Source organism: Sprattus sprattus (assembly GCF_963457725.1).
Source record: "Sprattus sprattus genome assembly, chromosome: 20".
Lineage (NCBI taxonomy): Eukaryota > Metazoa > Chordata > Actinopteri > Clupeiformes > Clupeidae > Sprattus > Sprattus sprattus.
In genome coordinates this window covers 2134307-2147002 of record NC_137918.1, presented here as the reverse complement: position 1 = coordinate 2147002, position 12696 = coordinate 2134307, and the positions used below count along the sequence as shown (strand labels likewise).

The 12696-nt window shown below is 42.7% G+C and overlaps 1 protein-coding gene across 1 annotated transcript; it reads right to left on the bottom strand.

The window, feature by feature from the left end:
• Positions 1 to 776: 776 nt before the first annotated feature.
• Positions 777 to 11661, bottom strand: LOC308381291 (death-associated protein kinase 2-like; the record flags this gene model as incomplete). The annotated part of the gene is made up of 12 exons (XM_080858841.1): positions 777 to 857; positions 1633 to 1692; positions 1817 to 1903; positions 2435 to 2524; positions 2789 to 2834; positions 3063 to 3215; positions 4242 to 4268; positions 4818 to 4866; positions 6339 to 6468; positions 8491 to 8629; positions 10332 to 10553; positions 11600 to 11661. 12 exons carry the CDS (start codon positions 11659 to 11661, stop codon positions 777 to 779), a joined length of 1146 nt encoding a protein of 381 aa, XP_080714967.1.
• Between the last annotated feature and the right edge of the window lie 1035 nt (positions 11662 to 12696).

Sequence of the window (12696 nt, the reverse complement as noted above, 5' to 3'; positions counted from 1 at the left end):
TTCTGTGCCGAAGTCTTCATTCACAGGCTGGAGTGGTACTATCCTTCACCTTCACTGACGAGAGTATCCCAGAAGTCTTCATTCAGCTAACCCTTCCTATGAGTCTTCCAAGACCCAGCTACAGGCCACATTACAGCTCACACCAGCACCCATGAAAAACATATATGCATATCTATAAAAACAGACTACCCTAACAGCTAAAGTTAGCATGCCAGAAACATGCATTTCTTCGAGACAGTCATTCAACACTGTGCAGTTATGAAGTTAAAGCAGTTAGCCTAGACTCAAAATCATTCAGGAAATACAGGGGCTCTCCATGAAATAGACATCTTTCTATTTATTTATCCTCTTCAGGGGAGATACTAAGCTCATGCGCTGCTGTGAGGAACTTCCTCACATCTGTTGGACTGTTGCCTTTAAGAAAAGAGCCAGCTGTCCTGACTGGAATGTAAAACTCACGCTCTATAAGGAAACTGATAGCACTCTTCTTTGACATCCTAACGCATCATATTCAGCTGCGGTGTTAATAGTTAAAAGAACAAGTGGTTTGCGATTGAGGAAATGTTTGTTTTATGCTGGTATGAATAAGCAGCTTGCAGGGAACGTTCACCCCATATCCCCGTTGTGTTTCATCTAGCTGAGCCGATGTCAGCGGGCACTCTGCAGGTAGGGTCGGCAGTCGGAGAATGGAGGTTCCGGGCTGGGTCCCTCTTGCTCCATCTAATGGTCAGTATTTGCGGTGCGGGACAAGGCAAATCTGCCCCCCTCTGGTGGCTTTAGGAACTGCTGCTGAGTCTGCGGCGGAGGAGCGATGAGGTTTTGGTCTCGCTTTCCTCCTGGTCGCTTTCACACTGTCTCTGGAAGGGAAGAGGACACACACACACACACACACACACACACACACACACAGAGTCATGTCTCCTGTCTCCTGGAAGAAGGTCTCCTCATCCTCTGTGTCCTAAAGGTCTGCCCTCCATTATGCTGCCATAGGTGTGAACTGACCCTTACTCTCATGCCTCCCCTGACTTCTCTCTCTGTCTAAACATCATTTCTGTTAGAATGACTGAAGTATAGGTTGACGACTTCTTAGTTGATAACTTTCGGATGTAAAATCTCTCTCCACAGAAATAGTCGTCTTTTAGAATTACCCTCAATTACCAAACACTCCAATAAGTGCATACCATCTCAACAGCTTTTTATTAAACTGTGCAATTAAAGTTCATACCATCTTAACAGCTGTCTGTAAAACTGATGAATATAGAAATATTCATACGCATATATGCTCACTTGAAAATAACTGATATGGACCCTCATAAGTTCTCAGTGAAACCCTTCATTACAGGTTTTTATATGAAACCTATTAGAATTCTACAATGAAAACAAAATCGGGGGTTTGGGTTTGAGCAGGGGGTTTGAGCGTGGGGTTTGAGCGTGGGGGTTTGATTGTGGGGTTTGATTGTAAGGTTTAAGCGGGGGGGAGGGTTTGAGCGGGGATGGGGGGGGGTTTGAGCAGAGGGTTTGAGCGGGGGGGTTTGAGCGGGGGTTTGTGCGTTGGGTTCGAGCGTGGGTGGGTTTAAGTGGGGGTGGGTTTCAGCCGGGGTGGGTTTGAGCGGGGGTGGGGAGGGTTCTCACCAACTCTTCATCCTCAGGGATAACAGACTGCAGTGCAGAGAGGGGAGCACAGGTGTTTGACTGAATACAAAAGAATATAGATGGATGTGTGAACAGGAAAACTCTAGAGGTTTTACTGGATGGCCTGCTAAGGTAAAGGGGGAGTGTGTGTTTGAGCCGGGGTGGGGGTGGGCGGTGTTCTCACCAGCTCTTCATCCTGCAAGGCACTAGTCTTGCAATGTAGCTGCAGTCGACAAAGCCGGTTACAGGCTGACACCATGTTATAGGACATCTACAAGGAATAAAAGAGAAAGGGTGGTAAGAGAAGGGTGGAAACAGAGCAAGGAGAGACACAACAGAGTACAGGATATTAAATTAAACATTTGTAAAAAAAAAAAAAATGTGTCATTTGGCTGGGTAAGAGACAGCTGAATGAGTGCAGTATAACAAACAACCAGCAGGTGGCTCTCATTGAATGCCTGCTGGGTGAGGATGAGTCATTTCTGCGGAGGGACCAAAAACGGAGCCTGAGTAGAATTAGATTTGAAGTTGTTCTCTAGGTAGTCCTTCTGCTTGTATCTTAAAGGGTTGTCTTACATTTCAAAACATGGCTTTAGCACCTGGTTAGCCATACAAGCCAGAGGAACGTTTAAAACGCACACAATTAAAGTTTTAAACTAAACACAGCAAACAGCTGAGAGGAAACAAGCTACCTACCTTATTACAAAGCACATCACATACTGTATGGGTTTGCAGAGATACGTACGTAAAAAAGGAACACACACCACCATGTATGTCATAAACCATACACACAGATACACACCTTCCATTTTCTCTTGGCATTGAATTTCTTGAAATTCCTCATGTTGATGGAGGAACGGTTCCTCTTGGCAACCTGTGTTCGTGTAAGAGGCTGACAGAGCGGGAAGAAGTGTGGGGGATTGAGAAAGGCTATTAAAAGGTCAAGCAAATAGATCTTATCCAAGTATATCAAAAATCATGGGATGATTACTCTCACAAACACACACACAAAAACACGCACACACACACACATGTACGTAAACACACACACGCACAGACCCACACCTCTGGTACTGTTCATAGTGACCACACACACAAATAATTTTCAATATACATACAGCATCTCAAGTCCACTACATTACCCACGATGCCTCACCTTAATCCATGGGTGATTTAGACACTCCTCAGCTGACATCCTTTCACTGCACAGATAAACAACAAATTACAGAGATAGGTAAACCGAGAGATAAGAATACATAAACACTAAACATAGATAATATACCAACCTGTTTACCTAAAAATGCAGAGGAAGAGCGAGTGTGAGAGAGAGTGACAGAAAAAGAGAGAGGAAGGGAGAGAGAGATAGATAGACAGAGAGTAACTTTGTTTCGCACCACCGGTTTGTGTTTATAAAAGCGCAGAGGCCTTACGTTGGAGCCTTCACCAGGAGCTTCTGGATGAAGTCTTTGGCCATGGCGCTGGTCTGGCTGAAGTGGTAGTCATCAAACTCATAGACCATCCCCACAATGTTGCGTAGCGTCTCCTCATCGGTGTTCCCTTGGAAGGGGGAGAGACCACTCAGTCTGAAAAATAGGAGTTTTTTTTGTTTTTTGTACAAACATTTATGCCATACTGCAGTGTTTAGGTGCTACATTGAGCAAGAGTAGTAGCATCCAGGTGTTCAGATAATTTTACTGATTTCATTTCACTAATGTGACTAGTTCTTGCTTTTAGCATTAGCTAGGGTTTCTTACTTTTTCTTGCTTTCTTGTCTGGAGTTGAATGCTGTGCATATGCTTATGTTGCGTTGGACAGGGTTAAGATTTACTCACAATGACAAGAGGAAATGTTTAGGCTGCTATTAATTAAGTCACTCATTGCAATCTTTTGCCGTGTTTCATAACGAAAACGCATATACACACACATGCACAGAAGGGATATGTCTGATTGATATGACTCTATTTACCTTCTACTGCTCTGGAGGCTAGAACTGGGGCATATCCTGATGTAAATGTTTGGAAACCAGAAACCCAACCTCTGACTGGAAGGTATTTTAATAGTCCCACATCTAAATGAGAATGCTAAAAACCACCAGCATTTCTTCCGACCAGTCCAAATAGCAGAAACAACACGGCTGCAAATCATATCTCAAATCAACATTACTCGTGAAAACAGGAAACAAGGCTTCCTCAGTGAGGATCAGGAACCCATTCGTCCCCATTGTGAGATCCTGTCATAAGGACACGGCCCAAATAAAGCCATGTTGGTTTTGGTGGGGTCTCTGCCAAACAAGCCTCTGTGAGTCTGATAGTTTAAAATGGAGTCCCCTGAGTGAGTCATGGACTGTGTGTTCAGCAGCGCAAAAGAACACTTGACCACAGGGCACTGAGCTCACACACACACACACACACACATGCCAAACACATACACACACACACACACACACACACACACACACACACACACACACACATACATGCCAAACACAAACACACACATAAAGCACACACATATATACATACACACATAGACACACACACACACACACACACACACACAGAAATAGAGAGAGAGAGAAAGAGAAAGAGAAAAAGAGGAGGGAGACTCACAGAATGAAAGTGATGACGCCCATGCTCCTGGAAAACAGAGAACAAATAACAATCACATTTCCATAAAACCAAAGAGAGAACATACACACAGCCTTCCAATAGTGCCTGAGGGATGAGCTTAGTAATGTGCCGCATAAAAACATATCAGGCCACCCTTACCTTAATTAAACCATTTTAGCCATCATCACATTTGCACACACAGAAATATGCCTGACATATACTGTGACAACAGAATCTGACTGTCCAACCAATGTGGTTCACTTTATCCCATGCTCTCAAATACAGATCTATGCATTCATGTGTACTTAAAATAAGCATATTAGGGTGGACACATACACTAATATGCAAATGCCTTCACACTCATAACAGCTTTAGGGCTGTTGAGATCGAGTCGGAACATGTCTGTGTCATAGCCCAAAGCACAAGGGAAAGGCAAAATGTGGCATCCATGCGTGACTCATTTGTGTCTGTATGTGTGTGTGTGAGTGTGTGTGTGTGTGCGTGTGTGAGAGCATGTGTGTGAGTGTGTGTGTGTGAGTGCATGTCCATGTGTGATCATGTTTATGTGGAACTCACCACATATCTCCGGCTGTGCTCAGTGGTTCATAGTTAATGACCTCGGGAGCTAAGAGAGTGAGAGATGGAGAGAAAGAACGGTTGAGAGAGAAAACACAGGGGACGTTAAGAGCTCCACGAACTGAACAAACGTAATAAAAGGGGAACTCAAAGGGCTAAACAAACACAACTATAAACCAAAAAGAATGCAAGTCCTTAAGGATTTCATTCATTCTAGATCTCAGTAAGAAAAAGAGTGTTTATGGCAGTCAACTTAATATCCTGTAAGGATTTCATTCATTCTAGATCTCACTAAGAAAGAGGATGTTTATGGCAGTAAACCAAATATCCTGTTAGCCTAGCCCTAGTCTAATTTAAATGTAGTAAGTAATAGATGATGAACAACCATAAAGGATATCACTCCTACTGAAACTATAGCTACAGTGGTCCCATGTTATTCCAACTTAAAGGTGTAGTTTTGCTATTGCTGCTAAATAGCTACAGTGGTCCCATGTTCATCCAGCCAAAAGGTGTAGTTTTTTTTATCAACCGGTAAGACGGGCAGTTCAGGAATGAAAGAAGTGCAATGCATTCTGGGACAAGAGCCAGCTTGTTTAAAAAAAAAAAAATGCTTTTAGACTTTAAAAAATAAATAAAGTGTGTTCCTGTATTGTGTGTATTATAATGTTTTATTTTCATGCATAGGTGTTACTTTATAAGTAAAATCTGCTTACTCCAACTCTCTAATAAACATTATGAAGGATTACAGTAATTTGGTACTAAATCACTGAATGAGCAGAGAGAAGGAAATGTATTAAAAGATTAAATACATTGGAAGGAAAGAGATGCTTTAAATATCTGTGATAATCTTATAGCATTGTTTCTCTTCCTGTGACTGCAGCTGAGCGGACTGAAGCGACGTGCAGACGAAGTCTAGTTTGTCTGCGTCCGTAAAGTTCAGAATACAGATAGCCCTATCACGTAGATGAACACTCTCTATCCGCACACGGTGAGACAAACATAATTAAAAAGCAACGAGCACAGTACTTCATCTCTGCTGTAACCATGCGCGTGTTAAGCATGTGTGCGTGTTTCAAGCTGTTTGTGATTATTTATCTATAGGGCTCAAGATAAAATAATCTAGACTGTTGTTGCACGCAACACTCCAAACTAATAACTAATGCTGTGCTTTCAAAAAGGCTCATTGGTCAGAGAAGCATCTAACCTCTGTTGGTGGATTTGATCGTGATGCTTTTCCAAAAGTCACTTTTTAAAATGTTTTATTTTATTTATGGGCTTTTTGCAGCTCGTAAATGGGGGGCTTATTGGCTTGCGCCAACCCCCCCCCCCCAACCAAAATTGCAGTGTCATTTCCTAACCTTACTGTCTCCATGGAAACCAACAGACTTGTCTTGGCTAGCTGCAAGCACAGGACACACTCACTTGAACACACACACACACTGACACAAACACACCAAATTCAGACACCTTGACATCTGTCTGAAGAAGTTTATGTGTTGATGACTGGACTGTACCACTAACCTATATACTGGGGGGTGCCTCCCATGCTTCTGTACTCCTCCCCTTGGATAAAGCGGTGGGCCATGCCAAAGTCTATGATCTTGATATCTGTATTGGGCAGGGTATTGCTTGACAACATGATGTTCTCTGGCTAAGAGGTATGAGGAGACACATACATACACACACACACACACACACACACACACACACACACACACACACACACACACACACACACACACACACACACACACACACAATATTATTAATCAATACAATAATTAACCAATGTTTGATGTATATACTACATACTACTCTGAACTATATACAGTACATGCAACAAGACAAACTAGACAAAGTCACCAAATCAGTCCCTTAAGTCATACAGTGGGGAAAATAAGTATTTGACCCCCTGCCGATTTCGCAAGTTTGGCCACTTGCAAAGAAATGTGGGATCTATAATTGAAATGGTAGGTATATTGTTACAGTGAGTTGGTCACCAGGTTTACACACATCTCAGGAGGGATTTTGGTCTACTCCTCTTTGCAGATTCTCTCCAAATCCTTAAGGTTGCGTTTTTATTATCCTGGCTGACGTTCTCGCCCAAGATTCCACAGTACATGGCCACATCCATATTCCCCTCGATGCGGTTGAGTCGTCCTGTGCCTTTGGCAGAGAAACAGCCCCAAAGCATAATGTTTCCATCTCCATCTCCTGGGGTTATTCTGCACCTTTCAGATGATCACCGATACCACACGAGGGGATACAGTATCTTGCAAAGAGCCCCAGACCAAGAGCGATTGACAGTTGTTTGATGGTGTTGCTTCCATTGGCGAATAATCGCACCAATAATTATCTGCTTCTCACCAAGCTGCTTGCCGATGGATTTGTAGCCCATTCCAGGCTTGTGCAGGTCTACAATCTTATCTCTGACGTCCTTGGACAACTCTTTGGTGTTGTTGCCCATGGTTGTGAGGTTGAAGGTGTGAAGTATGATTCTTTGGACAGGTTTCTTTTACACGTCACCAGTTAAGATCAGGTGTACCTTGTTAGGACTAATGAGGACTAATATGTGTGCTTCTTGGGCACATAACTGGTCTGTGGGAGCCAGAATTCTTGCTGTTTGGTAGGGGTTCAAATACTTATTTTCCGCAACAAATGAAAATCAATTCATTACTGTTATAAAATGCAATTTTCTGGATGTTTTTGTTGATATTCTGCCTCTCACTGTTAAAATAGACCTACCATTACAATTATGGATCACACATTTCTTTGCAAGTAGCCAAACTCGCGAAATCGGAAGGGGGCAAATACTTATTTTCCCCACTGTATATATGTAATATAAAGGGAAGCATTACAGAGACCTCTGCTATCTGCTTTAGAAGCTTTCTGCAAAACATACGTGAAGCCATACATACTGTATAATAGAATATGATAATCTTGATATTTCATATTAAACAACTGAAATGAAAGAAGATGGTGAGTGTGGTATATTTAAGCAATAAGCCCCAAGAGGCCGTGGTTTGAGCTGATTTTAGAACAGGTAAGGGGAGTTGTTAGGCACGACGCGAAGCGGGGCTTATTGCTTTTCTAAAACTGTTACTACAAATATTTGATATGGTTTCATTAAATAAAAACAATTCAATTTAAGAAACAATAGTTTAATGATAAACCGTCATTCTTCCACCACTACAAAATATAGTTCCTAAATAAATCGTTGCCACGCAACCCTTGAAGCAACGCAACAGCCAGATGGAACACTTGCGCTACCGACAAAAAAGGTTGCTTATATATTCACATTAATTTGTATATCGCCATTAATAGTGCAATTGTTGAAATAGTTTTCAAACGGGCTCCTCTTTGCTGGTGCAGCGACAGGGGTATCCTGATTTGGACGCTTCAGTGTCCCAGATGATGTTGCTCCACATGTGTATGAAATGCGCTATATGAATAAAATTGCCTTGCCTTGCCATTGGCTGCGCAGTAATATGGAATGTTATCATAATATGTTATGAGGAAAAACTGTAAGGTTATGCTAGATTTTACAACGGCTTTTAGCCAATCACAATCAAGGATTTGAACAATCAGTTTTAGAAAATATTCAAGAGAACAGAATAAGGCACAGAGGGAACACGGACTGGAAAATGGCGGGATGATCGTTGTGAGGGCGTACCTTGAGGTCGAAGTGGCAGATGTGTTTGCTGTGCATGTAGCTCACTCCCTGCAAGATCTGTTTGAGGAACTCTATGGCCTCGGACTCTGTCAAGTTCTCCTTCTCTGCGATGAAGTCAAACAGCTCCCCTCCACTGATACTGAAAGATAAGAGAGAGTCAGGAGCGGGGGAGACACACACACACACACACACACACACACACACACACACACTCACAAAGAAAAGAAAGAAAGACAGAGTGAGAGAGTAATCATTAAACTTTGCAAATGGAGAATGAGATAGAAAGATGCTAACACACTGAGCCTAAATATGCAACAATAGGCAAAGCGTTGTTACTACGACGACTGCGACTGCAGGTGTCGCCTTTCTGCGAATTAAGCAACTTCATACATAGTGCTGAAACGACTGAGTGGCAAGTCCCTCGGGCCTAACTATGCAGAACTAGGGAGAAACCACAAATTGCCTCACCACAAGTGACTGGCACTTACACGAACTTGCAGTTTTAACAGAAAAAGCAGAACTACCCCTCTCCTGTTATCAACTGCATAACTAGTGTAATAAAAGACCAATTTTAAGACATTTACAATTGTAGTCATTTGGCAGACGCTTTTATCCAAAGTAACGTACAAAGGAGAGAACAAGCAAGCTACGTGCAATAGAGACCTAGTGTAACAATAAATACTACTTTATAAGAAATAAAAAGTTCAGGAATGTAACTACTGTAAGTGTGAGTTAAGTACTAGTTAGAGGAAATGGCATTAGAGGAAAGATAAGGAGAGGAAGGGCAAGTTTGGAAAGGAGGAGCTCTCTGAAGAGTTGGGTCTTCAAGAGCTTCTTAAAGGTAGAGAGCGACGCTCGAGATGTAACACATTAAGAAAGCTGCCTTGAGATCACTCTGACCCAACTGCAGCAACCAATCTTTAATTAAACTCTTCATCTGAAACACTTGAGAGATGCTGTGACAGTAACTAAGAGAATGTTCTCCTGCCCCTTGACCTCCTCTCTGCTGCTCCTCTCATCCTCTCTCCTCCTCTCTGCTGCTCCTCCTCATCTCCTGATTCTCTCTTGCCAGCCAGGAAGTCGCTTCTATCATTCGGTCCTTCCTCCATCCCTCTGGTCTCTGGACGATTGGCTCTCTGTTCCTGCTGGAGCCTTTCGCTAAGCTCCTCTCTGTCACTCTGCTGCCACCTCTGCCTTTCTCATTCCCACACCTTATTTAATCCCCCTGGCTCTTTCATCATTCTGTTCCCCCACGGCAATACATTTCAAGCAAACTAGACAGAGACTTTGATGTTGGTTGTTTCAACACAGAATGCCAAATAATCAGCTGCACTGTATTTAATTACAAACAAATGTGTTTTACATGCTGGATTCATGGATGTGAACAACAGCACTCACAGCTTACCAATCAGAAGATGCATCTGTATGGAGGACAAAACCAGCCCTCTCCAATTGACCTCAGTGTTTAAGGTCAAGACAGCACAGCACCCTCTCAAATATACCCTCACCTAATGACACAAACCAAGTGTGTATACACACTCATCCACAGAAATACACAGGTGCAAACACTCCCACTATCTCGCTCTCTCTCACACACGCGCACACACACGCAGACACACACACATACGCGCACGTGCACACACTCTCATAGACACACAAACACACACACTCACACACTCACATACATACGCGCACGTGCACACACACTCACACACACACAAACACACACACTCACACACACACACAAACACACACACTCACACACACACACACACACACACACACACACACATACACACACACTCTCTCACACACACACACACACACACACACACACTCACAGCTCCACGATGAGGACGATCTCAGCTCTGCACTCGAACACGTCCTTGAGGGCCATGACGTTGTGGTGCTGGAGGGCCTGGAGCAGCTCCACCTCTCTCTCCACACTCTTCCTCTCCATCCCCAGCCGGCTTCCGGCTCCTCTGCGGATCTTCAGGAACTTGGCAGCCCATCGCACCCCTGAGGCCCGCTCTCGCACCTCACGCACCTGCCCAAAATGGCCACTAGAGAGGGGCGATATTTCCTGAAATTAGTTCACACGTATTCAATCTACTGTAATTCACTATGCTCTACAGTTCAAGGTAGGTAATGGACATTTTTATTATAAGATAAGATAATACAAGTTAAGATAAACCTTAATTTCTTCCAGTAGGGAGATTCAGGTGTAATAGCAGTAAGGAGAGTTACAGGTAAGAGAGGGTTATAAGGTAATAAGAATAAAATATATACATAAAAATAAGAATAAATAAGATACGTCCAACACTGAGCAGCTGGCCCTAGATATTAGATACAAGTTATTCTGTGTAGTAATATTATTATTGAAAACTGTATTGTTAAACTGTAACTATAACTGCAACTATAACTAAACTGTGCATATTTACAGTAGTGTCATTACAGTCTGTGACATAAATAAAAATCCAAGGTCAAATCATATCTAATACTGCATATGAGATATGCTATGTAAACACAATGCTAAAAAAACACAACATTTATGAGCATTAAAACATTTACCGTGGCAAAGTACAGGACACTGAAATAAAGCCGAGCCTTAACTATATTTTCAACATTTTCACTTCCAGAATTTCGGTTATGCTGCTATTTACTTAGCTGAAAGGTGAAGTAAAAACAGATTTCACTTTCAAAATGTGCAATACTGCATAAAAGGAGTTCAATCAACAACTGCTTCAAAGTATGTTGTGGGTGTTTATTAAGGACAAGGTTGAAAGCGCAAGGTTGAATCAGTCATTAAACAAGATAAGTACATTTCCATGTGTTAGATGTGGCAGCCGACTTGACTGACTAACTACCACAACCTTCAATCTTGCTGGCCAATCATGGCCACATACCAAGACAACCTTATCTTGCATAGGTTTTTATACAATATACCACAGGAATGTAAGAACTCTATTAATGGCTTGTTAAAATGGTCTCTCACCTGACCAACACCTCACCAATCTCGTACAGGTCCTCCACATTCTGTAGTTTATTTATACGATATACCACAGGAATTTAAAAACTCTATTAATGGTTTGTTAAAATGGCATCTCACCTGCCCAGCACCTCCCCGATCTCATACAGGTCCTCCACATTCTGTAGTTTAAAGACAGCCATGACGCCCTCGGGTCCTTTCACTCCCACACACTCTAGTTGAAGTAGCTGCTCTCTTCTCTACTGCATGATGCTCATACAAGGGGCGGCCCTCTGTCCTGCCCTGAGGAGATAAGCAAGAGAAAGAGAGAGAGAGAGAGAGAGAAAGAGAGAGAGAGGGAGGGAGAGACCGGCAGAGAGTGAGAGAGAGCGAGAAAGAGAGAGAAAGAGAAAGACAGAGAGAGAGAGAGAGAGAGAGAGAGAAGACAGTGAGTGATCTACCTGTGGAAGATCCTTAAGAGAAATGCTAAAAAATAGAAGAGTCAAAACCAGACAAACATGTTAGACAAGAGCGGGACACACAGAAATGTAACAATTTCCTCTCAGGATGTTTTCTCCAAAAAAGGCCCATGCATTAAGAAAGCCATACACATGCACACCGGAACAGAGGACACCACAGACAGTTTAAACCATAGCGTAGTGTCAGACATAGTAGTCACACTGCATATTATGTGGTGTGACAGAAACACATCTGAATTGGGTCTCTGGGGTTGAGTCTGAAAATAGACATAACCAGGTCACAGTGCTACGAGAGAATGAGTGACAGAAACTCCTCACCAAGCACCAGACATGATGTACAATGAGCGTGAAGAAGCGTATTACTGATAATTATGAGAATAAATTACCCTCTGATTTGAGAGAGCACAAGAGAGCACAAGAGAAAAGTGACACAAAAAAAGAGGTCAGATAATCATCAGAGAGATGGGAGGAGAGGGAATGAGGAAGGAGGAGAGGGAATGAGGAAGACAGAATGAATAAATAGAGAGAAAAAGACAGACCGTGAAAGAAAGTGGGCGTGAGGCACAGGTTCAGAGAAATAATAACAAATAGAAAGAGAGAGGGAGGAGTGAGTAATTAGGAAGAAGAGACACTAAGCAAACGTGAACAAAAGCGGGTGATTGCTGAGTGCTGGCAGGAGAGCAGATGATGGAATGAAGAAACAAACACAAATAAACAAACAGACGGCGGGGAAGAGGAACAGGATTAGTGAGAGGCAGG